This window comes from Heteronotia binoei, chromosome 3 (genome assembly GCF_032191835.1).
Source record: "Heteronotia binoei isolate CCM8104 ecotype False Entrance Well chromosome 3, APGP_CSIRO_Hbin_v1, whole genome shotgun sequence".
In the NCBI taxonomy this organism is placed as follows: domain Eukaryota; kingdom Metazoa; phylum Chordata; class Lepidosauria; order Squamata; family Gekkonidae; genus Heteronotia; species Heteronotia binoei.
In genome coordinates, this window is record NC_083225.1 from 101,306,040 (window position 1) to 101,332,893 (window position 26,854).

General features: G+C 40.2%; 1 protein-coding gene across 4 annotated transcripts in view; it reads right to left on the reverse strand.

The window, feature by feature from the left end:
• The window catches only part of ITSN1 (intersectin 1), a 197,760-nt gene that overhangs the window by 25,324 nt on the left and 145,582 nt on the right, over window positions 1–26,854 (reverse strand). For 3 of the 4 annotated variants that reach the window (XM_060234313.1, XM_060234314.1, XM_060234315.1), the window contains 3 exons: window positions 20,426–20,543; window positions 17,555–17,746; window positions 3,856–3,977 (listed from right to left, as the gene is read on the reverse strand). In XM_060234313.1, coding sequence (XP_060090296.1) covers window positions 3,856–3,977; window positions 17,555–17,746; window positions 20,426–20,543 — 432 coding nt within the window. Of the gene's footprint in view, window positions 1–3,855; window positions 3,978–15,796; window positions 17,257–17,554; window positions 17,747–20,425; window positions 20,544–26,854 lie in introns of those variants that run through there. The other variant, XM_060234316.1, reaches the window with a different exon arrangement.

Below are 26,854 nucleotides of genomic sequence, written 5' to 3' on the forward strand. Positions count from 1 at the left end.
GCTGGAGGCTAAAAATCTGTGAGCTAGCTCATGCTAACTCAGTTTAGAGGGAACACTGGCTATGACTGGATTAAAGCAGTTGTTAATAGCAGCAAATTAGCATTCAAATTAGCATACATCTACCCCCCCACACACACCTTTTCTCTAGTCTCTACCTACATATAAGGCTTGAGAAAAACTGTTTCAATGTATCTGATAAAGTGTGCTTGCACACTAAAGCTTATACCCAGTCTTAAAGGTTTTAAAGTTGGTCTTAAAGGGGCCACTGGACTCAAACTTAGTTCAGTCCTAAACAGAGTTAAATCCTATTACTTTCAATGGACAGATGGCTGTAGCTATGCTAGGATTATATTGTGAAAAACATAGGTATTAGGCATTAGTTAACCTTGCTATGAAATTTGTGAGGATCTGTTAATGTTATTGATCCCTTGTCAGTGATTTCAGTGCAGTTATAGTTAACTGAAGAGCCCCATGGTGCAGAGTGGTAAAGCTGCAATACTGCATTTGGAGCCCTCGCTCACGACCTGAGTTTGATCCCAGCAGAAGCTGGTTCAGGTAGCCGGCTCAAGGTTGACTCAGCCTTCCATCCTTCCGAGGTCGGTAAAATGAGTACCCAGCTTGCTGGGGGGGGGGGGAAGTGTAGATGACTGGAGAAGGCAATGGCAAACCACCCCGTAAAAAGTCTGCTGTGAAAACATTGTGAAAGCAATGAAACACCAGAGTTGAAAACAACTGGTGCTTGCACAGGGGACTACCTTTACCTTTTAACTTTTATAGTTAATTGTCCTTGTGTTGATGAATTCTCCAAGACTGCGCCCTTGAAAGACTTTCTTCAAATTATCCTGATTACAAAACAACTTATATTTTTGCCTGTATGCACTAAGACTGTTAAAAATCAGCTGCATTCATATTGGTGTGATAACCCAACAACAGATTGTAAAAGTTCCCAGAGAAGCACTTCTAGGCATCTTTCCTGCAGAAATGAACGATCTCCTTCTGCTGATGACAGCTGGAAACATAAGCTAGGAAAGAAAAGGAAAGGTCCCCTGTGCAAGCACCAGTTATTTCTGACTCTGGGGTGACGTTGCTTTCACAACGTTTTCACGGCAACCTTTTTATGGGGTGGTTTGCCATTGCCTTCCCCAGTCATCTACACTTTCCCCCCAGCAAGCTGGAGACTCATTTTACTGACCTCGGAAGGATGGAAAGCTGAGTCAGCTACCTGAAAACCCAGCTTCCATCAGGGATCGAACTCAGGTCATGAGCAGATCTTCATAATAGGGTATGTGAGATCCAGGTTTAGATCCCCATCTTGCTATAGAGGTTCAGGGGGTGATTTTGGACCAGTCACATATTTTAAGCCTAACCTACCTCACAAGGTTGTTGTGCTGATAAAAAACAGGAGAGGAGAAGGCGCTCTGGCATCCACTGTGGAGAAAGACTAATTTTCTTAGGTAAAGGGTGCAGGTGGGGAGGAGACAGAATGTGGAATGCCCTCCCTGAAAACAACAGGGCCCTGCGGGACCTGCCACAGTTCCGCAGGGCCTGTAAGACCAAACTATTCAAACTCGCCTTTAATGGTTAGGGGGAGGTGGCTATTACCTCCAGCACCGACAATCTCACTGAACTAATATAATGGAAATCAGAAGCTTGCCATCTTGGATTTTTAATATGTATGGAAATGTTTTCTATACAGTTAATTTTAATATATTTGTAAATTGCTAATGTTTTTTGGATTTAGAAGATTTTGGATTTATATCCTGCCCTATACTCTGAATCTCAGAGTCTCAGAGTGGTCACAATCTCCTCTACCTCCCCCCCCCCCCACAACAAACACCTGTGAGATAGGTGGGGCTGAGAGTGCTTTTACAACAGCTGCCCTTTCAAAGACAGCTTCTATGAAAGCTATGACTGACCCAAGGCCATCTCAGCAGGTGCAAGTGGAGGAGTGGGGAATCAAACCCGGTTCTTCCAGATAAGAGTCCGTGCACTTAACCACTACACCAAACTGGCTGTTGTTAGCCGCCCTGAGCCTGTCGGTGGAGGGCGGGATATAAATCTGATAAATAAATAATGTTAAAGACAGGGACAGATAAAGGTAGGCTGGCTGTTGGGTGGGAAGGAAACAGTGTTGCCAGCTCCATGTTGGGAAATTCCTGGCTATATGAGAGGTGGAGCCTGGGGAGGGTGGGCTTTAAGGAGGGGAGGGACTTCAGAAGGGTATAATGACATAGACTCCACCCTCCAGAGCAGCCATTTCTTCCAAGGGAACTAGCATTAACAACATCCAGGTGAGAACTGGAGGTCATCTGGAGTTATAACTGATCGCCACATGACAGAGGTCATTTCCCTTGGAGAAAATGGCTGCTTTAGAGAGTGAACTCTATGGCATTAAACCCTACTGAATTCTCTTTCCTCCTCAAACCTCACCTTTCCAATCCCAAATCTCCAGGAATTCCCCAACATGGAGCTGGCAACCCTAAGAGGAAATGATCTCTGCAGTTGGGAGAGCCATTGTGATTCCTGGAAAGCCACTGTCACCACTGTTGCAGCTGTGAGGGGGGAGGAAAGCAGGTGGGTGTCTGGGAGGATTGCTCACACTGCTGTTGCTGTGGGGGAGGAGAAAGCAGGAGACCAAGAGAGCGGTAGAGGGAAGAAGAAGGAGAAGAAGAGTTAGATTTATACCCCATCCTTCACTCAGAGTCTCCGAGTGGCTTACAATCTCCTTCCCTTCCTGCTCCCACAACAGACACCCTGTGAGGTAGGTGGGGCTGAGAGAGCTCTTTCAAGAACAGCTCTGAGAAAACTGACTGACCCAAGGCACCCAGCTGGCTGCATGTGGAGGAGTGGGGACTCAAACCTAGTTCTCCAAATTAGAGCTGCTCTTAACCACTACACCGAGCTGGCTTAGAGTGATGGGGTGGGGACACAAAGAGAGAGAAAGACTGATGGAATGGGGAGGCAGAAAAAGAAACAGAGAGTGATGACTGCAGAAAGAAAGTGACCAGCATGGAGAGAGAGAGTAAACAAAAGGACGGTGGGGTGGGGGAGAAAGAGTGAGATTCTGAGAGAACTAGTGGGAGAAGCAAAGGTGAAGGGAATGGGATTGCTACTCATGCAAGTTTCTTACAACACACGTAAAAACCAGTAAAGAAACAACAAGTATAAAGATATAAAACAGCAATAATTTCTAAAACTAGCAATGTAAACCTCAGAACTAGAACAAGAAATGAACAGACCCTTAAAAAAAACACAAACCTTTCACATTACATGGTTTGAAGAACAAATGAATCTTCACCTGTGCCAATAATATATCTGAACTCGTGCCAGGCAAAGCTCCAGGGGAGGGCATTCAAAAATTGAGGTGCTGCCACTGAAAATGCCCTGCTCTTTGCTGTGATCTGCTGAACTTCCAAAGAAGGGAGGAGGCCTAGCAGGGCCTTATCTGATAATCTTAAAGGATGGGCAGTAAAACATAGAAGAGTAGGGTTGCCAGCTCTGGATTGAGAAATACCTGAAGATTTTGGGGATGGCGCCTGAGGAGGATGGGGTTTGGGGTATAATGCCACAGAGTCCAACTTCCAAAGCGACCATTTTCTCCGGAAGAAAATCTGTGCATATGTATTTCAAGAATCATGGCTTAATGAACAAAAACAGGTTTCTTTAATAAATAAAGCAGGTTATGTTGCAAGTTTCATAATTGGTCACTGAACTGACTGGTTTGGTTTTACAAACATTAACCCACAGAAATTTTCATACAACACTCAACATGTTACTAGAGCTCAGAACGTTACAAAATTCATTCACTTATGACCCAAGCTGAACAATTTATAAAATATGCACAATTAGCCTCACCTCTGTTACTAACTGAAGGTCATTCACATAGTTTTCTTCTGTTACAATGAGTTCATGGATATACCCCTGCCGTTTCCTTTCAATAGGAGTCAACATGTCCAGGAGATGCAAATCAGCACACCCTGGAAGGGACATAAAATTCATAGTGTTGAACATTAACAATATTCCTAATAAACACCATCAGACTGAAGTGGTATTGCCTAGATAGCCTAAGCACCTATCTAGGCAGTACTAGGAGAACTAATTCTGGTAGCTAATATTTATGATCCCAGGAAAATCTGTTCAGAAAGCTGAGGAGGAGATTGGATTTATACCCTGCCCTTCACTACCCAAATCTCCTTTCCCTTCCCCTCCCCACAACAGAGACCCTGTGAGGTGGGGCTGAGAGAGGTCTCCCATAACTGCTCTTGACCAGAACAGCTTTGAGAGAACTACTGGGACAGGAAAGGGGAAAATATAAGGCACTGTCTGGGAGCACCTTCATTGCAAAGCTCTGTTACACATTATGACTAAACACACAGGGAAGAAAATTCTCCCAATTGTGTATTCTAGGATCCAGCTCTCAGTTGATACATCTAAGAGGTATCTTCCTCTAAGAATTTTCTTCCTGATGGTCAATGTTATATCTGATCAGTTCCCAGCAGAATATACAAGGAGGTGTCAGAGAAAGCTTTCATATTGGCAGTGAGAAAAGACCATATGGTTCATGGACTTTAAAGAAGGCAAAGGAGCAACATCCATAATATCATGCCTGACAAATACACTACAAGGATCTTCCTAGGGATAAGTCTGAAGCTATGAAAAAGGAGGCCATAATATTTAATTATGTAATGATAAAATGATAACTACAAAGAGATTCAAATCTCAAGCTTATGGTGATTGCTGAACAGGAAGGCCCCCCCCCCAGCAGAATGAAAATTGTAAACTGATCTTGATTAAAGTCTTCAAGGTCATGGGATTTGATATTTTTCTTTTCATGAGATTTCTGTGGTAACTTTTTCTGATAGTTTCGACAGTATTCTAAGGAGCAGACTAAATAAATAAACCACTAATTCATTTTTCTTTTATTTTCACAGAACAGAAAAAAAGAGTATCACATGCAATCATACTAAGTATGGATCTAATAATCCACTATACTCTAGGTTAACCAGTCCCATTGCTAGATCAACCTGTTTCTATAGTATCACTTTTTTTGTGGGGGGAGGTGGTTCTTTAAACCCACTATTAATTGATAGTCCTTCAGCATAATGAGAAGCTAGGGACTTGGAAGGAGAGACTTTCATGAAAAGATCAGGAATGTTTTAATACTACATACTCTAGGAGTCTCCAACCTTTTCTAGACTGTGAGCACCTTTAGAATTCTAATACAGGGTGGTGGGTGCAGCAACAAAATGGCTGTCACAAGAGGTGGAACCAACCACAAAATGTCAGGGAGTGAGATTATGCATAATTCTAATAGTAACTCCCTAACATTTTAGGCAGAAACTTTGTAATGGGATGCCTTTTAAAACGAACATATTGTTTGAAAATATTTTGTTGCATACACAAAGCTTACCTTCAATAACACAGCAAAGATCCTTGTGCTATGGGGGCAGCTGCTGCCAAAGTAACTTTTTTAAAAGTCTGCAAAGCCAACTAGATCTTCAGTGGCCAATCAGAAGCCCTCCTGGCTGAAAACCCCCACCTGCCAAGCCCACTCAGTAAAAACACTTGGCAGGCATGAAGAAAGGTGGCAGTGGGCGCCACAGCACTCACAGGCACAATGTTGGGGACCCTTGCTTTAGAAGATGGATAATCTGTTCAGAGGTTATGTAATGTGGACAAAGTACCCAAGCTGTATTTGGGTCATCACAGCTGGTGCAGTTTATTACCTACCTGCCATTGTTAGGGAAACACCAGATTGCCAGTTCCTCCCCAACCATCCCTTGTCCTAATGTATCAATGTCCTTCCAGTGCACTGGTCTTCCCACCAGTCATACCAGGGAACAAACTAGGGGAGAATCACAGTGTCTTTACTCAGAGGCACTGTCTCCCTGCTCCTTTGAAGAGTCCATGATAGCTTTCATGCTTCATGTCTTTTTTCTGTGCATACCTCAATGAGAGAGGAAGGTGAACCTTGCCAGATCAGTGACAGACTCCTCTTTTGGCTTTCAATTATAGAAACATGAAAATAAGCTGGGCTTTTTTTTTTAGCAGGAACTCACAGGAACACAATTCCGGCTGGCTTGGTATTGGGGGTGTGGCCTAATATGCAAATAAGTTCCTGTTGGACTTTTTCCTGTTAAAAAGCCCTGTGTGAAACAATGGTAATATCAGGGAGTGTGGCCTAATATGCAAATATTATTCCTGCTGGGCTTTTTCTACAAACCCTCCTGAAAATAAGTATCTCAAACATAGAATGTAAATATTTTATTGATCCAAATTATGTTAGCAGTGAAGTAGACTCAAAAAATACACTTCTTAAGTAACATCTACCTCTAGATCAAACTAGAGTAGGTTTTTCAGGTTGACTAGAAATGCATACCAATCCATTTACAACCCTGAGTTGCATTAAATTGATAGTTTACCAATATATTCCTATTTATGTCATGGCATTTACCCTAGGAGTACATTCACCTCCCACAGATCAATATTTTTAAGGTACATGCTACAATTAAGGGTACAGCTGGCCCCTCAAACTCTAATTTCCGTCTAGAACTCTATACACCATACCAGTCTTTGCAAGCTTCATTTCTTGGTGCTCTTCCCCATTGCTGGCATTTCCTTGTCTCTTTCCTGCTGTTTATAGTTGCTAGCAAATATACCAAATTAGCATGACATACCTTTGTAAGGAGTATTGCCACTGCTGCTATAAAATAAGCACTGTTTGTTTACATTGTACACGTGTGAGGTTTGCACAGAAATGTCTTAGTCTAATACGTCCTCTTTCATTTTACAGTATAGGGATGCTACTATCCACAGTTTCTCCCCCACACCACATATACATATTTGCCAGCTGTTAATAATACTTCACACGAGAGCCAGTTTGGTGTAGTGGTTAAGTGCGTGGACTCTTATCTGGGAGAACCGGGTTTGATTCCCCACTCCTCCACTTGCACCTGCTGGAATCAGGCCCGTAGCTACATTAGGGACTTGGGGGGGGGGCACAGCCCCTCTGTTTAAACCCTCCTTCCCTCTGTAGGGCCCCTCCATTGGAGCTGCCCTCTAGGAACCCGATGCACTTTCTTTCCAAGCAGGGTCTGCTGAGTGGAAGTGGTGAAGCTGAGTTAAAAGGGGGGGGGAGGACAGCGAGTGAGCAAGAAAGAGAGAGAGAGAGCAACAGCGCACCGGGGGGGGGGAGGGAAGTAAAAGAAAGATGGACAGCGAGAGAGAGTGAGGGGGAGAGTGAGAGAGAGAGCGACAACACCTGGGGGCTGCAAACGCCACAGACATCTTGGGGCCCACGTGAACAGGGGCTACGTGCTACCACAGGCCCTTTCCCAAACTGTCCTCTGCCTCTGAGGCGGCGGCAAAGATCTGGAAAGGCAAGCGAGCTGAAGCAGGAAGTGGTTGCCTGTTGGGCCAAACAACTTGCATCCTAAAAGGGGGGGGGGGAGAGTTATGTCCTTCCTGAAGCCCTGTGCAAAGACAGTATGAAGAGTTTTAGTAAAGATGTGTGTAAATATTTGTTCATGTCTTGTGGCTCTCAAACATCTGACATTTGTCCTATATGGCTCTTATGTTAAGCAAGTCTGGCCACCCTTTGTCTAGGAGGTGAAGTTTTTCTCCATCTCATAGTCAGGTTCTAGTTAACTCTTTACTATCATTTCTCTACACAAATGACTTCTGAAAGGAATAGAAAACAAACAGAGGGACTGTGCTCCCTTCCTCTCTCACACACTCATCAGGAAGAACAACATGGCTTTGCCTGCTCATCTGCCCATGCAGCTTTCATGTCCTGCTGAGATTTGAAAGCACACATCCATTCCAAAACACAAAAAGTTTACAAGCTTTTTCTTAACCTGCCAAGATCTAAAGGCACATCTTGACTGTTGGGTCAGGTCTTCCCTCCACACTGGCCAGCTGGCTGAATGTGGGGAGGAGCCTGCAAAACCAGGGGATCCCCTGCCCAGACCTGGGGTCTGGCAAGCCTACCTATTTAATGGAATTAAAATATTTATAGGCCACTTTCTCTCCACTGATCACTGTAGCTCAAGAATAGGAATCCGAACTCCAAGTTGGGAAATTCTTGGAGATTTGTGAGTGGAGCCTGGGGAGGGTGGAGTTTGGAGAGCAAAGGGACCTCAGCAGGGTATACTACCATCCACCCTCCAAAGCAGCCATTTTCTCCAGGAAAAATGATAACAGTCATCTGGAAATCAGTTGTAATTCCAGGAGATATCCACAGTGTTCCAAGTGGGCCTAGAGGTTTGCTGTGGAACCTTCCAAGCAGGAAGGGGAGCAGTTGGGCAGTGCTGAAAAACCAACTGAGGGGACTGAGAACCCAAACCAAACCTTGACTGAGTGTTCTGGAAACAGTGGGACTAGGGATGGCTTGGAGGAATAGATGGCAGAAAGTCTGGGGGAGCCAGAAATGTTCCTGTCCGAGGTTCAAAGTGACCCTAGTCTGGAATAGGGCTGCCAAGTCCCCAGTCCAGGCAGGGAATCCCCCGCCAGGAGGTTCCTCCCCCTACATCGCTGGCACAAAAATGTCACCCGGAAGTGATGTCATCAAAATGGTGGCACCCGTGCGGGGACGCTCTAGCCGTGCGGGGACAGCCCTCTTCCGGCAGGCCTATAACACCTAACTGATAATGAGAACATCTCTGGGTGGAACAAAATGCTTCTATAGACCGCTGGTTTTATCTTATCTTGTTTTATTAATTATGGTTTTAATTGTATTTGTAAATGTTTTAAATCGAATTGTATGAATTATTATGCTGTGAGCCGCCCTGAGACACTTCGGTGAGAAGGGCGGGATATAAGTCCACTAAATAAATAAATAAATAAATTTGGGAGAGAAAACTCTATGGTACAAGAGGTGATTATCAACAGGTCCTTAATTGAAGAAACCTTTCCCACACCCCTTAAGGAGGTGGTGGTACGCCCTCTCATCTTCAGACTTGGCTGTATTGGCAAATTACCGGCCGATGTCGAACTTGCCCTTTCTGGGTAAAGTCATTGAGAGGGCAGTGGCAGTACAGTTACAGGGATTCTTGGATGATGCTTCCGTCTTACACCCATTTCAGTCCAGCTTCCGGCCAGGCCATGGGACGGAGACGGTACTGATCACCCTCATGGATGATCGCTTGAGACATCTGGATCAGGGTGGCTTGGCAGTGCTGTTGTTGTTAGATCTGTCAGCTGTGTTTGACACCAGCTTCTGTCTTGCTGCCTCGCCGACGTAGGGATTTAGGGGTCTGCGCTTCAATGGCTTACTTCTTTTCTCCAAGGCTGGGGACAAAGGGTGGCTATAGGGGAGCAGTCGTCCCAGAGGCATCCTCTTGTATGTGGGGTCCCTCAAGGGGCAGTCTCTCCCCGATGTTGTTTAACATCTATATGTGCCTCATTGCCCAGATTGTCCAGAGATTCGGGCTGGGTTGTCACCAGTATGTGGATGACATCCAGCTCTATCTATTGCTGGGAGGCCAGTCCAGCTGTGCCCTGGAGGATCTGGACCTGGCATTGCAAGCCATAGTGAAATGGCTCAGGCAGAGTCAATTGAAATTGAATCCAGCGAAGACAGAGGTCCTGTGTCTGAGTTGCAGCGGCCTGGGTAGGGAAATCCCCTTGCCGGCCTTTGATGGGATGCTACTATCGTCAGTGTCAAGGGTCAAGAGTTTGGGGGTGCTCCTGGAGCCTTCTCTGACAATGGAGGCCCAGGTAGCAGCCACTGCCAAATTCTCATTCTACCATCTTAGGCAGATAAGGCAGTTGGTTCCATACCTGGAGCATGATGACTTGGCAACAGTGATCCATGCAACGGTCACCTCGAGAATAGACTACTGTAAAGCCCTCTACATGGGGCTGCCCTTGACTCAACTTCGGAGGCTGCAACTGGTGCAAAATGTAGCAGCCAGGTTGTTAATGGAGCTACCTGTATGGGAGCACATTCAATCTGTGCTGAAAGCGTTACACTGGTTGCCTGTGGCGTTCCGGATTCGCTTCAAGGTGCTGGTTATAACCTTTAAAGCCCTATATGGCCTGGAACCTGTCTACCTTCGGGACCGCCTTTCCCCATACGCATCCCAGAGAGCACTACATTCAGGGTCTCAAAATCTCCTTAAGATCGCTGGACCGAAAGAAGCTTGATTGACCAGCACTAGAGCCACAGCGTTCTCGGTAATAGCTCCCGCTTTGTGGAATGCCCTCCCACCAAAAATCAGGGCCTTGCGGGACCTGCCACAGTTCCGCACGACTGGTAAGACCAAACTATTCAAGTTCGCCTTTAATGGTTAGGGGGAGGTGGCTATTACCTTCAGCACCGACAATTTCACTGAACTAATATAATAGAAATCAGGAGCTTGTCATCTTGGATTTTTAATATGTATGGAAATGTTTTTATGTACTTAATTTTAATATGTTTGTAAACTGCTAATGTTTTTAAACTGTTGTTAGCTGCCCTGAGCCTGTCGGGGGAGGGCGGGATATAAATCTGATAAATAAATAAATAAATAAATAAATAAATAAAATGCTGTTTGTTTACAGTGGAGTCCCTCTGTACCACATAGTTCCACCAACTGCTTGGTACACTAGGAGTGGGTTGGGGAATCCCTAGGGTGGGAAGATGGCACAGCAGCTGGTTGCCAACTTTCTAGGGGACCCCCAAAGATCCATGGGAAGCCCTGGGCAGGGTTCCTAGTGAGTCCAGAGTCTCACCTAGCTAGAGCCCTAGACAGTGGTGGCAGTGAATACCCTGAGGCAGCAAAGTGGAGCAGCCCTTTCAGGTTAGCATACCAGGAAGGGCTGGGTAAGGCCAGGGCTAGCAGATGCAGGACCAGTCCACCACACATGATGTGCCACCAGCACACAAACTTCTAGCAGTATCATTGAGAGCTCTTCTGCAGGCCACAAGTCAGGAACACCTGGTTTTCATAAATACTTGTGGAGTATGAGCTTGCGGTGAGCTATCTGAAGAAGTGAGCAGTGGCTCATGAAAGTTCATACCATACCACAAATTCTGTTAGTCTTAAAGGTGATGCTGGAGTATTACTTTTTTCTACTGCTACAGGTAGACTAACACGCCTACCCATCTTGATAAATACTTGGATATGCTTAACGAATGAAGCTGTTTTGGGTCAACACACAGCTTTGAGGAAGTTCAGAAAGGCCAACAGGCAATTATATGTATGAGGACTTTGTTAATCATCATTTCTGATACATTGAAGTCATGACTGAAAGTACTAAAAGTGTGTTATATATAAGTTTAGGGGATTTGTGGGAGAATATTCAAGTACAGGCAATATTTTAAGGTGTTTTAAGTCTGTCAAGAAAATTACCGTAGTTAAGAATGAGAGACCAGTTAAGTGGGACAGCTAGGTAATGTTGGAGACAATTTTGATATGAAGTAATCTTTTTAAAATGTGTTAAAAATTAGCTGCTTCAATCCCAATGTCCCTTTCCAGTGTATCTGTTGGGTTGGGAGCTGCATTTATACAAAAGGCCATCATAGACTCATCTGTGTGGAGTTTGCTGTTAGTATTTTTATTTTAAGATAGCAAATGTTGAAGGATCATAAACATGGTGTCAATCAGTTACTGGGAAGTTAAATAAAAGACTATGAAACAGAAACTGTTATGCTAATTAACATTACAGGTTGATAGCAACATGATGCATTAAGGGAGGGATGGTGGCTCAGTGGTAGAGCATCTGCTTGGGAAGCAGAAGGTCCCAGGTTCAATTCCTGGCATCTCCAAAAAAGGGTCCAGGCAAATAGGTGTGAAAAGCCTCAGCTTGAGACCCTGGAGAGCCGCTGCCAGTCTGAGAAGACAATACTGACTTTGATGGACCAAGGGTCTGATTCAGTATAAGGCAGCTTCATATGTTCATGCATCAGAACCTTTGACATTTGGATACTTCTTCATTAGCCTTCATTTGCAAAGCAGGATTGAACTAGATATTTATCTAGCTGGTTACGACTGCAGAGTTTTAAAACTGGAAAACATTAAAAACCAACATTTCAAACAAAAACAAACACAGGTACACAAATGTTTGGCACTCTTTTCTTTGGAGAAAGCCTGAGGTGATAAGAGGTATTTTTCCTTAGGCCAAACAACAAATTGGAGGTCCAAAAAACAAAAAAGTACTAAAGCAAAGTGTATTAACATATTAAATAATTTAGCAAGCTATACATGGTAGTATAGACCACAGTCATTAATATTTATCCGAATAATTTTGTAAAACCTTTAGTACAGTGTATTACCTGAGTGGAAAAGCCTTCTTGAATAATTCAGCTTTGCATAGTTTGTGGAAAGCCAGGCTAGCAGGAGCCATCCTGACATCTTCAGGGAGGCCATTCCATAAGGTGGGAGCTGCAGTTGTTGATTTTGCCCATTTGCAGTTAGCAACTGCAGAAGACCCTGCTCTGATGGGGGGAAGAGGCAGCCTTACACATATAAGGGTCCAAGGCCATGTCATAGCTAACACCTTAAACTGGGTTTGGTAACAAATGGGCAGTCAATGGAACGTGGGAAGAACAGGAGTATGATGTATGCTCCATCTAGCTCCTACTAATAGCCAAGGCCACAGTATTCTGGACCAGCTGGAGTTTGAGATGATTTTGAGGGGAAACCAATTATAGTGCACTACAGTAGTCTAGTCTTGATGTTACTGTGGTGTGGATCCAGGTGGCCAGATCAGGTAAGGGGCCATCTTTTGGTCAACATGGAATTAGAAGAAAGCCTTTTTTAAAAGCAGCTTTAACTTGCTTCTCCAGTAATAACTTTGGGTCCAATACAACCCCAATAAACCAGAGTCAGCAATGGTCAACTGAACTCCATCAAGAGTGGGGAACACAATTACCTTCAAGATCTCTGCAGTTAAGCAGTGGTGCAAGATATCTACACATCATCAGGGGATCTGGATAAGGCTATGTGAAGCTGGGCATCATCTGCATATTGACTTTAGTGGTACTCTGTTGTCACTGGGTTTGCAGACCTGAAGACTATTCATATATACATACGCACACATTCACAAATGGAACCATTTTCTTTCTTCAATGAGTATAACTTTCACAAGTAACAGAAATTAAAAGCAACTATTTTGTCTAAAGGGATTCAAGGGGTGGTGGATTGAGGGCTAAAACAGATGATTCCATGGGATTCAAGGGGTGGTGGACTGAGGGCTAAAACAGATGATTCCATGTGCCCCTGAATCCACCATTGTGAAATGGCGCCATGTTATCTTTTTGAAAGTAGGCTTGTTTGGCCCTCAATGGGGACCTCTAACTGAATAAGCTGCTAAAACCCACCTTATCCAGTAAGTAGTAACTAAGAAGTTGATTCATTTGAAATGTAATGAAGAAGAATTTTAGAGATGCCATGGCCTGGCAAAAAAGACAAATCACTTGGTTCTAGATCATATTCCTAGAAGCTGAAACTCTCCCTAGAAGCTAAAATGACTGAGGCTATTATACTTTGGTCACATTATGAGAAGACAAAGAGTCACTGGAAAGGACAATAATGCCTGGAAAAGTTGAGGTAGCAGAAAAAGACCCAACATGAGATGGATTGACTCAATCAAGGAAGCCACAGCCCTCAGTTTGCAAGACCTAAGCAAGGCTGTTAATGACACAGGATGTTTTGGAGGTTCTTAATTCATAGGATTGCCATAGGTTGGAAACTACGTGACAGCACTTACCCCACAAAGTGTCTATGAAAGCTATCTATCAGTGGACACTTTCAGTCTTCTACTTGCTCTGAAAACTATCCTTGTAAACTTTTGTCTAGTAATTTCCCAAGCATATCTTTTTGTTTCCAGCCACTTAACAATATCAAGTCACTGCTTGTTGGGTAAAAGCAAAACATATGGGCTCATTTAAACCACTAGGAATTATTTCAATATGGGAAGAGATTTTTATTCTTCAGATGACTTAAAACTAGTTTATTTATCTACAATATTTCTATTCTGCTTTAACACAATTCATCCCTAGTTTAACAAATTTATCTTCACAAAACATAATGAAAGCCAATAAAAATAAAATTCAGTCAACTGACGATTTTAAAAAATCAAAACCTGAAGCAAAATAACTTAATTGACAATAGTCACTTCCAAAGGCCCATTGGGACCGATACACTATCAGGTCAGGACCACCTTGATTCTGATGGATACCAGCCTTGCATACATACTATCGTAAGAAAGGCCTCACTGGTTACAAAAGCTATATTCGGATTCACTACGCTCTGCATTCTTCTCCCTTTCTGTATATTAGTGATTAAATTTACTTTATCATGAGTATTCATATTTCTATGGAATTAAAAGTATAACAATCTAGTACAGTTTTACATTAACAGCCTATCTATGAAGTTCATTAATATTCCTCAACTGAGGTTCAAAATATAATTTTCCAAGGCTGCCCAGTGTTTTATAGCTTAATAGGATCTGAACCCAGGTATATTAATCCAAGTTTGATTTTTACCCACAGTTTCTGTATAAAAGAGAGAAACAAAGATTATTAGAGAGTTGGGGTATCTTTTCTAAGGAAGAAGAGATTGGATTTATACCCCACCCTTCACCTGGGAGTCTCAGAATTGCTTACAATCGCCTTTCCCTTCCCCTCCCCACAACAGACACCTTATGAGGTAAGTGGGAGCTGAGAGAGCTCTGACAGAAACTGCTCTTGAGAGGACAGCTTGTAGCTAACTCAAGGTCACACCAGCAGGTGTATGTGGAGGAGAGGGGAATCAAACCTGGTTCTCCCAGATTACAGTATGTGCTCTTAACCACTACACCAAGCTGGCTGGAGATTCTGGGACTTTACAGTCTAGGGAAAAATGGATAAGGGGAGACATGACAGATTTATAAAATTATGCATGGGATGAAGAACCTGGATAAACAGAGCTTTTTCTTTCCTCTCCCATAATACTAGAACTTAGGTGCACCCAATGAAATTGTTGGGAAATAGGTTCAGAATGGACAAAAGGGAATACTTCTTTATTCAATAAGTAGTTAAATTGTGGGATTCACTGCCATTGGAGGTAATGATGGTCACCAGCATAGGCAGTTTTAAAAGGTTAGACAGATTCTTCAAGAAAACGTCCATCAATAGCCACTAGCCAGTTACATAGTCCCTCTGAATACCAGTGCAGAGAGTCATCAGCAGGAGTGGGCCTCGGCTTCTGTGTCCTGTTTGTGTGGCCTCTACAGCAACTAGTTGGCCACTGTGTGAAATGGTGTGTAGGACAAGATAGGCCTTTGCTCTGATCTAGCAGGCTCTGATGTTCTTACTGATGTTCTGATGTTTCTACATAGCATGGTTCCTTTAGTCCAATGCAGGACAGAGTGACAGAGGTAATAAAAGTATTTCCCTCCCCCTGCCCCCAACTATGGAGATACTTTTGCATCAGCCTGCTAAAGTTTTATAATGATATTTTAAACACCATTAATCTCAGTATCATACTAGAATGCTCTGCACAGTCATGAACACGTAGCTGAAGAAAAACAGTTGACATAGAACAAATAAATATTAGACTAAATGATCTCAAACAGAAACAGCTGGAGAAAAGCCAGCACCATCACAGGCAAGCTGTGTACTAGTAAGTGACTGAAAATCCGTATCAACCATTTTAAGCTGGCCATTTAGAAATCTGAGAAGCAGGTTGGAAAAAACTGCAAGTATTAGCTGTATACAAGGTACTGCTGTAGATTACTTTTAGTAGGTGAAATCTGAGATTTCAGTATTCTCTTTTAAATAATGTGACTTCCTACATTCGATATGAACTCAACCAACAAGAACACAGAGACGTTTATTCTAGATTTTATATGAAGAATTTAATTATCTATACATGTAGCTAATTGTAAAGGCTGTATTACAGTTGTTAAAGCTGCAAGTTTTATATATTTATATATTTTACATTCATATCAATGAAAATACTGAAGTGCAATTGAATAAGGAGCTTCACTTGTTCTTTGCACCACATCAATGGAAATAAAATAATTCTACAACATTGCCAGAATAAATTTAAGAACATAAGAAATACATAAACAGAAATGTTAAAGTCATTAGTAAAGTTTCTATATTGTGCTTGAGGCATAGGGCTTTTCTACCCGTGTGCTGGCCACACCAGGCATTTCATTAAAAGCTTATAACTAATGTATGAATGACGAACATAGCTTAGACTACAGAGCATCTACACAAATTTCACTGTAAGCTCCATTTAATATTACTTGTATAAATTCCACAGTCTAGTTTTAAAAAATGTAAACATTGGAAATTAATTGCAGGAATATATTTCTATACATTCTTTTTGTCAAGATAATTGTTCAAGGGATGCTGTTCCATAGTCATAAAAAAATAACAGTGATAATAAAACTTTACTTAACTTGAAAAAGGTTATGTTAATTCTCAAGAAATGTATGAGTGTTGTGATCTACTGATTTTATATGAAAATGTAAAAAAAAAAATCAAATCTGAGACAGAACAAAAAGGTGCTTACTATATGTAGTTACATGTGTGCAAAATATACCGTAATGGGAATAACTGCATTATACATGGATATTCTCTCTTGTACATGGAAGGAAATTAATTTCTTCTGTCCATGATGTATTACAAACATATACTACACCACCACCCAACACATAACAGTACAAGAAAAAAAAATCTTAGCTGAACTTGTGACTGAGAATATTTTAATTTCCTTTAAACCAGACTAAATTCTGTTTGTTTTTAATAATGTACAAAAGGAAAAAGAGACAAAGACACCAACAACACTGGACAAGTGAAAAATAAAAAATACAAGTCCCAGATTTATGAATATTTGGAACAATTCTAATAGCACATGCAGCATTCCTTGATAGTGGGTCTTTTTGCAATAACAAAAATTGCAGTGACAAAAGGTTTTCCTTTAAAAGACTAAAATAGGCATTTAATAATAATTGTACTACTAAAGCACCTGTGGGAAAAAGGTGGATAACTAATGAAAGCCACAAAAGGACCCACTATCCTGTGTTCTTAATTTTTTAATTTTTGTAATTTTGCTTCTATATCTGTAGATATTAAGAAAACATTGCGATGACATGCAACTAATGTAAAATGAGGTAAACTGCTCTGCAGTGTGTTCTTCTACTCAGAAGGCAGTAGATGATCATGCTGGAAGTCACATGATCAAGGCTGCATCTCCCATCATCCCTCTGGACAGTGATATGGGATAGTGGGTCTCTTTGAGGACTTTCAAGCCTGAGTGGGGGATGGACAACATATGATTCCTAGAAAAAGGAGGAAAACAACACATAAGCAAAACAAAACAATGAGCATAATTCAAGCTAGGAAAATGAGCCAGGCATGTAAACAGCATGGTGCAAAAATGATAAAGGTAACATGCTACAAGGGGAATGGAACTAAAAACCAACACATGTTTAGGCTTGCAATACAGAAGGTCTTCAAAGAGAGTTAGGTAATAGCAGTGGCCAAGCTCCAAGTTCTGCAAAACACAGCAGAATACCAGCAATGCTGCATGTCTTATAATACTATGTAAGCAACTACTATGAGAAAATAGTCACTTACATTGCTGGCTTGGGTCCATATCTGTTGTCAGTTTCACATAGTTGGATGGGAAGAGACCCACTTGCCCATTCACTTCTCCTTTCCACCAGTCAGGGTCTTCCTTATTAAGGACGTTAATGATCTGGCCTTTGTTGAATGCCAGTTCATCATCATTCTGTGCAATGTAGTCATACATACCAATTACTTGGCACACTGTAAGACAACAAACAGCATTTCAGACTGAAACTAATTATCCATAGGCTTAAGATGTTCTGGTTTACTTATTTTGGCCTGATAGGGCAGTGCTTTAAGCACTAGGCAAAAGTATTATTCTCTCACAAAATACTAAGCCATGGGGTCAATGGTGATCCTTAGTCTTCTGGCAAGTTTTTGCCTTCTGAGGGCTTATGCAAGCCTATTTCACATGAACAGTAAACCCCACTATGCAAGCACACTCACAATGTTTCATTCAAATATGCAATCTCCTCTGCAGGATCAAGCTCAAGGAGAACTAGTACTACATGTCTATTGCAGAACTCAGCTGTGTACACGGCTGACAGGGGGAGGGAGGAGCAGAGAAATGGTTGCTTAAACTGGAGAAGCAGAGAAATGTTTAAGGTGAATAAATGTATGATACTTTGACCATTTTTTAAAAGTGACAAGAAAATCCAGCTGAGGTATGGGGATTGAGTCAAGATAGACAACTAAATCAGTACTTGGCCAGTATATTTGTTAAATGTGTTGCAGTGGGAAGGGAAGAGAAAGTTCCCATATATCTTGATTTGCATGTACTTTTTTATATAGACCCTTGGAATCAATCCCTTTTCTAGGGATTTTGAAGAAAGTTGGGAGTGAGATTTTCCTTTAATGTGATTGTTCCTTTGCCAGCCTGAAGGAAGAAATGAGAACTGACAGGCACATAAGTAATTTGTTACCATTTTCGCACACAGTTTACCTCATAGTCACAATCCTGTTCCCTCCGCAGCGTCCGGTTGGATTTCCCACCATCTGCGCCAGAGTTACAGGAAGTGCCGCAGCTTCTGCGTAGCAAACATAAACTGTGTTTTAGCGGTTTACGTTTGCTACGCAAAAGCCGCAGCACTTCCTGTAACTCCAGCGCAGATGGTGCGAAATCCAACCGGACGCTGCGGAGGGAACAGGATTGTGACTGTGAGGTTAGCTGTGTGCGAAAACAGTCAGTGTTTTATCTGAATTTGGAAGATATCCTGTTGCATTACAGATTAGTGTACTGCACTATTCTTCTATTAAGAGATGTCCTAAATTATGTGGTTTACATCTATCTCAAACCACATTGGGCATATGCCATACTAACAAACAGGCTAGCAAGGCAACTCTCTGTTCCACCCATTTCAAAATAAAGTTATCACTAATATAGTTAAGAAAGAAGAGTAATTTTTGGTAAGACATCTGTAAATGCTCATTAAACAGCTGAGGTTTCACTCTATATAAATATGTTTCCTGTTAATGAGCAGTGTTTTGAGCCATATTGAACCACCTCATGATTCTACCAGTCTTAAACCATATTCAATACTGTTGTATTGAATGCCACAAATAATGGCAGCTTTAACTACAAGGTTTTGTGATCTCAGAAAAGATACGGGAATTTGATAATTAAAACCATATAATAAAGAGGGACGATATATGAACACCACATAAGAATTAATGTGTACAAAAATATCAGATCTCTAAACACGAACACTTAACAGGCAACAATCTCACACACAATGAAAAGTGAAAACTGTCCAATATATGAATTCCAGGGAAAACAATTAACACCTGATTAAACCATGACATTATTTGAAGGGGATTAAAACACAAATTGTGTAGCACATCAGTATTGAGATATATACAGCCTAGAATGCCATCAGGAACAGGATGCATATCCATGTAAAGCCACTGATGTAAAGCCTTTGCTCACAGCCTGAGGGAATGTGGTTCTGTAAACCCATCTTGAGTGAGCAATTGTGATTATGAATCCACAGTGCATCATGAAAATATTTCAGCAGGGCATCAATGCAAAGTTAAATAAATGGATATATAATTCATCTGAAGCAAAGTTCCAATAACATAATAAACTATTGTTCTTACTGAAGAGTCATCTTGATTCAATCACAGCCTGCTGAAGAATTTAACTGATCGTGCTAATCCAAGTGTTTACTGGCAATATTAAGCAGTTTCCATTTGGAGACTGACATCCCTGTTTCATCCTTCAAGCTGGGTTGGTGAAATGCAATACACACTGGTAAGAATGTATATTGTTCTCCATATGTACTCTTTTTGAATTGATAGTATTTTAAGCCACCAAATCTTATTTGTTAAAAGCCTGAATAAAAATGTAATGCTAAATTATTGAACTACAGCCCTCTTGGTAAATTCTCCTACAGCCCTCTGCAAAGACAGTTAAAAATGAAAAAATAGTTGTTACTGAAAAGGGGAAAAAAACTACATATGCTTTTAGAGAAGCAAATATTGTTCAAAGACCTGTGAGAACAAGACACAACTTCATCTCCATAACCTATCTGAGCAATTTTCCTTAGAAGCTTACCAAGGGTTCTTCAATGAGAACATCAATAACTGTGAACAAGTTTCCTGAACAGCAATTTATTCCCCACTATCAATATTATCCAAGGTGTGGGATGTATTTTAAGGTCTACTCTCTAGTCTCTTGGGATAACAAAAGGCCTGGCTAGTGCCACAAATGAACTTATCTGTGCTCTCTGGAAGATGCCCTAGAATCTTCTGCAACAAACAGTGGTTTGTGGCACAGTCTCATACAGCAGACTAATCCATGTTAAAAGGGTTGCCTGAAGGGAGAGAATTCACCTAAATCAAAGGTAGAAAACTTGTGGTTAAATATTGCTGTTCACTTACCTGAAGGTAATGCTACTGATTTAGGTGGCTCGGTTGGTGTTATTTTACTAGTACCAGGGCTCAAGAGTTTCACGTAATTAGCTGGAAACCAACCTATCTGCCTTTTTTTCCCACGAGCCTAATGAGAAAATACTACTTTAGAATTCTGTCTATGAACATTACTCTACACAGACAACCAGAAGCAAAACAGTCTAAATGGCATATCTGAACTTCAAACAAGCAGACAGATTATTTAACATACTGTGCCATCCTAAGAACAGTTACATTGTTCTAAGGCTACTAATGTCACTTGGTTTCATAGGTTCCAATCCTGTTTCAAATGGCACTGAAAATGAAGTATTCTCAGCTTTTCAAGAGTCTAGAGACTCCATAAGAATATATCAATATTTTTAGTAGTTTCCCAAAACATCATTCTCCAAAAAGCATCACTTTTGCCATTATTTATTTCTGTAAATATAATTCTGTTCCTGTATAGGACATGATTAAGTCCCATGAATTCAGTTTCTTCCATTATTGCATTGCACAAAGAATCAAGAAAACTATGCCCTAGCAAAGGGGTGGCCCAACTTGTTTAACATAAGAGTCACATATAATAAACATGAGATATTTGAGAGCTACAACATGTGAACACATCTGGATTTGCTTTGGCCTGCCAACTTGAGACACCGACCATACCCCCATCCAATTCACTGTGGGATTATATATTATTACACAGAGAGAGAATAAATATATATCCAGGCAAGAATAAAAGACAGCTTTGAGCTGCTGGCACAACATCTTATTCATTTCAATGTTTTCTGATCTGTGATGTTAATAAACTGAACTACTAGATAACTAGTTTGTTTCCTGAAATTTTTTTTGAAAGTGATATATTTTGGCAGGTGTTCTCTAGCTCTCTCAATTGGAAACAAATGAGAAAGTGAGAGAGAAAAAGAGAGGTGGAAAGAAAGAATGAATGAAAGAGGAAGGAAAGAGATTGAGAAAGGGGTGGAAAGAAAGCAACTTTAATTTTAAATGCCTTCTCTAAGCCCCCTATGCCAGCTGGCTTGCCTTGGAGAAGGGATTTAAAGGGACAAATGCCTTCTCCAAGCCAGCTGACAGGGGGGTGGGATCTTTGAGAGCCACACGATATGTTTTAAAGAGCCACAAATGGCTCCTGAGCCACATTTTGGCCACCCCCTGCCCTAGCACATCAAAGGCCAAGCATATAAAGTACCTGTGGTCTTTTAACTCTGACCATAAATTACAAAGGCCAAGAAGTGAATTCATTTTCTATCATTGTGCTATTTTTCCCCTCTATCTACCTCTGACTACATATTTAATTCTTAAATATATACCATCTTTGCGGGTCTGGTTTATTTTAGGCTGGGTTATCAACAGTATTTCTATAGATATTTCTTTGCTCTACACTTTAGTGCTGTGAAATGCAAAATATGATTAAATGTAGTTATAATGTAAGATGTATGCATGTAGGATTTTTTTTCAAAGTCGAACAGCACAATGTCAGGGAACCTCTCTCTTCAACTATGAGAGAGCTACCAGCCCTTTCCCTGTTTTCTGCCCATATTCTGTGGTATAAGATATTAGCCAAACAGGTTAACAACTTAAAGCATTAGGATACATTCTTTCTCAATCAAGTGCCTGAAAAATTAGCCCAAGAAAATGCTGACAACTGAAAAAAAATGTGTCTGGTTTGAAATGTCATCTATGAATTAGTAGTGATGTGAAGAAAAAGTGGGGAAAGAGACCCCCCCCCCCGGACTTTCCCCTCAATTTTTTAGCAAAAAATTTCCAGCAATATTTCTGTGAAATATTTTTTTTTGAAATAAGAGAAGTGTTTCTTCAAATTAAGTTTTACTCTATCAAAATTTTAGTATATACTACATAAAATATACTGCATTAGAAAATTATAATTTTGGGACTTCCGGAGTTGGAACATGGAGAATCGAGCCACTTCTCTTAAGAGGAGTGGACTGGAGCCTCTGTTCTATGTAGAGAAGGCAACTTCAACGCCTGCTGCCTACTTTTCTCAGCTAGGGAAAAGGCCAAGACATGCACAGGAAATTCTGAGGGGATTTACTTTGGCTGACCAGGAGTCCCAGTGGGGTTCCTTTTAGGCTTTGAAGAGTCCCCGGCGAAGGATTGCATTCCAGCATCTACAGAGGGTCTCCGTGGTCATTAAATCGACTTAAATTCATCATGATTCAAGCTTTCTTTGGACTATTTTAATATCTTAATATCTATTTTTACAAAGGACGGTGTGAAGAAGGATAAATCTGGTTTCAAGGTAAAGATTTTTATCTATCATTCCAGGACTAAAATAAATTTCATGTGGGATAAAGATTAAGATTCAAATATAATATCCTAAAGTTAAGAAGAAAGGAAAAGGGGTAATTTTGGGACTTTTGGAATTTAAGAAGCAAAGTTAAAAGACGAAAAACAACTTTTGTTTGGAATACTTGCGGTTTCTGCAAAAAATACCCATCGTCACAGAGTTGATGAACGGGAAGATGTCACAGGAAGTGGCGTCACAAAAGTATCGTGGGATTTCTCAACCATCGAAAACGAGAATTCGTGGCAAGAAAGGAAGGAAGTAGCCATTGGAAGAAGGGAAAGTTTCAAGCTTCCTGACCTTCTTTAGGACTAAAGTCCATAGAAAAACGTTGGCAGCCATTAAAGGAAGGTCAACATTTTAAAACTTTTTTTAAAAAAAGAACGGGACTTTAAAAATCAGTGGAGCCAGCAGATATTATCATTGCAGGGTGAAACATACTGGAGTATATAATTGGAGCAAATTTCGGAGGTCTCTAAGAGAAAAAAGGAAAATTTTGCAAAAAGGAGCAGAAAAACCGCGAGCACCATTTTGTGCAAAATTAATATCTTGGGCTAGGAGGCTCTGAAGATGACGATTTTGGTCTCATTGAAAAGGGCATGCTTTAAGCTACAAGACCCTGGGATTTATTTCTGATTTGGAGAGACCAACTTTTGAGCCTATTTTTTTATTGGGAGGACAGTAATGTCTGAACACAAGCCGGGACCAAAATTGACATGTGCAAGGGCCAGTTCGCTTGAAGAGGAAAAAATGGCTAAAATACAAGAGCAACTGGATGCTATGGAGGCAAGATTTGTTAAAGTGATGAAAGAGCAGATAACTGAAAAGCAATTAATTAAAGAGTTAAAAAAAGATATTGAATCAAGTGCAGAAGTGGTGAAGACTGAAATTAAAAAAGAAATTGAGGAACTCAGAAATGATTCACAAGCAACATTAAAGAAAGTACATGTGGTTGAAAATAAAGTGAAAGATCAAGATTCCATTATTAATAAACTGCAGGAGAAAGTAGTTCTACAAGACTGTAGTTAATGGAAAACCAGTTATGTCTGAGAGGAGTGCCTGAAAATGAAGGGTCTGATTTGAGGACTTATATAATAAGAATTATTGCTGAGTTTTTTGGTGTGGATCCTGATGAAACTAGCTATCTCTATGACTATATATACAGGGTCAATTCAATGTTTGCCAAGAAAAATAAGTTACCAAGAGATGTGGTAATAAGATTTGTATCAAGAGATACGGTTGGAAAAATCTTAAGTAAACAATTTGAAAAAACAATGGAAGTAGATGAAAGCAGAGTGAGAATTATGAAAGAGTTGCCAAGAAAGGTCATAAATGACAGAAGAGTGTATAAAAAATTAACTGACAAACTGCGAGAGAATGAAGTGAGATACAGATGGATACTGCCAGAAGGTTTAAGCTATGAATATGGTGGGAAGAAGATTACAATTACAAATGTTCAAGAAATGAGGAGGTTGTATGAAGAACATAGGGACTTTGGGGATATAGACTAAAAGAAGAATCACTATGGATTACAAATTAATATCTTGGAATGTAAATGAACTAAATTCACCGCAAAAAAGAAAAGCTAAATTTCATTGGATTAAAAAACAAAAATGCAGTATAATTTGTCTTCCAGAAGTACATATCAAACAAATGGATTACAATTTTTTATGGAACAAACAATTGGGTATGAAATTTTACTCGTTGACTAAGGAGAAAAAAAGGGGAGTGATTTTTTATATTAAACAAGAATTGGATCCCAAATTGATTTTTAAAGATAATGATGAAAGATACTTAGCAGTTGAAGTGATGTTGAATGCCAAAAAGACGTTGTTACTGGGACTGTATGTCCTAAATGGGGCAAAAGATACCTTCTTTAAAAACATTCTGAAACAATTAGACCAAGTGATGTATGATCAAATAATGGTAATGGGACATTTTAATGGAATAGTTAAAAATACTTTGGATAGATCTGGGAAAATAAATAAGGAAGGGAAATTACCAAAGTCATTTTTTGAATTAATAAAACAAGAAAGTTTAGAAGACATATGGAGGGAGTTCAATCCCAAGGTGCATGACTATTCCTTCTTTCCAGCAAGGCATTACTCTTTCTCAAGAATTGATATGCTAGGGGCTACAAAAGATCTTAGACTTATGACAAAAAAAATAGAGATTCTTCCTAAAATTGGGGCAGACCACCATTAACGTGGTCTGCAAAATTTGTGAAAAAGACTAGGTGGTGGAGGATAAATGAAGATTTGCTACAGAAACAGGATACAGTGGTGTCTTTAGAAAAAGAAACCAAAACTTTCTTTCAAATAAATGAAAAAGAGGACATTCAATTTCAAACTGTGTACAAAGCAGGAATGAGAGGCATTTTAATTACACTGAACAATAAAGATAAAAGATCTAAAGAGAAACAAATGTTAGACATTCAAAAAGAGATTGGAAAAAAAGAAAAGAAACTCAAAAAGAGACCGGGAAAAAAGAAAATCATAAGGGAAATTACAGGGAAATATTACAGAACCAATTGAGACATTTGTTAAATAAAGAGGAAGAATGGAACCCTAAAAGATTACAACAGAAATCATTTGAAGGAGCAAATAAGCCTGGAAAATACCTGGCTTGGCAAATGAAAAAAAAAAGGCAAATAAATGTATTAATAAAATTACATTGGGAGGTAAAGAAATTGTGGACCAAGCAGGAATTAAAAGGGAATTTTACAAATATTATGCTAAGTTATTTCAAGGTCAAAAGGTGGAAAAAAGTAAAATAGATACATATTTGCAGAAAATTCAAGTAAACCCCTTAACAGAAGATATGGAAGAGGTTTTAAATGAACCAACTGAAAAAACAGAAATTGAAGCAGCAATAAGTTCAATGAAATTGGGAAAGGCACGGGGCCAGACGGTTTTACAGCAAAATTTTATAAAGTCCTCGCTGAGACGTTAGTACCAAAACTCCAAAAATTGATGGATATTATAAGGACTGAGGGGAAAATACCAAATACATGGAAGGAAACAGTAATATTATTGATACCGAAGGAAGATACCGAGACACCACAAATGTAAAAAATTACAGGCCAATTTCATTACTTAATAATGACTATAAGATATATGCTAGGATACTAGCAGAACGACTCAAACAGCATCTGAATAACTTTATCAAAGATGAGCAAGCAGGGTTTCTTCCCAGGAGACAAATCAGAGACAATATCAGAACTGTTATAGATATTGTTGAATATTATGAAAAGCACCCTGAAAAAGAAGTGGCATTATTTTTTGTGGATGCAGAAAAGGCTTTTGATAATTTGAATTGGGACTTTATGTTTGCAGTGATGGAGAAAATGGGATTGGGAGAAGATTTTATTAGAATGGTTAAGCCGATATATACTGAACAACAAGCAAGACTTCGTATAAATGCAGATTTGACGGAAAAAATGGTAATTAGTAAAGGAACAAGACAAGGTTCCCCTCTGTCTCCATTGATATTTATAATGACTTTAGAAATTTTGCTTATGCAAATACAAAAAGATAAGGAAATAGGGGACCTGAAATTAAAGGTTTTTCTTATAAATACAGAGCGTTTGCTGATGATGTAAAGTTTATTAATGAAAATCCCATTGATGTAACACCACTGTTGCTTTGTAAGATACAAGAATATGCAGAACTGGCAGGTTTCTATGCAAAAATATGACAAGGAGCCAACAGGAAGCATTACAAACTGTAACTGAGTGTGAAGTTGTTTTAAAAGTAAAATATTTGGGTGTGGAAATTAGTATGAAAAATATAGACTTGTATAAAACAATTATAAGAAGCTTTGGCGCAAGATTGATGAAGATCTGATAAAATGGAATAAATTGAACTCGTCTATGCTGGGCAGAATTTCTGCAATTAAAATGAATGTTCTACCAAGAATTATGTTCCTATTTCAAACAATTCCAATTGTGAAGGATAATAAAATATTCATTAAAGGAAGATTTCAGAATTTGTATGGGATGGGAAAAAACCAAGAATTAAAATGAAAATTTTGACTGATGTAAAAGAAAGGGGTGGTTTCCAATTACCTGATTTAAAGCTCTACATGATGCAGTATGT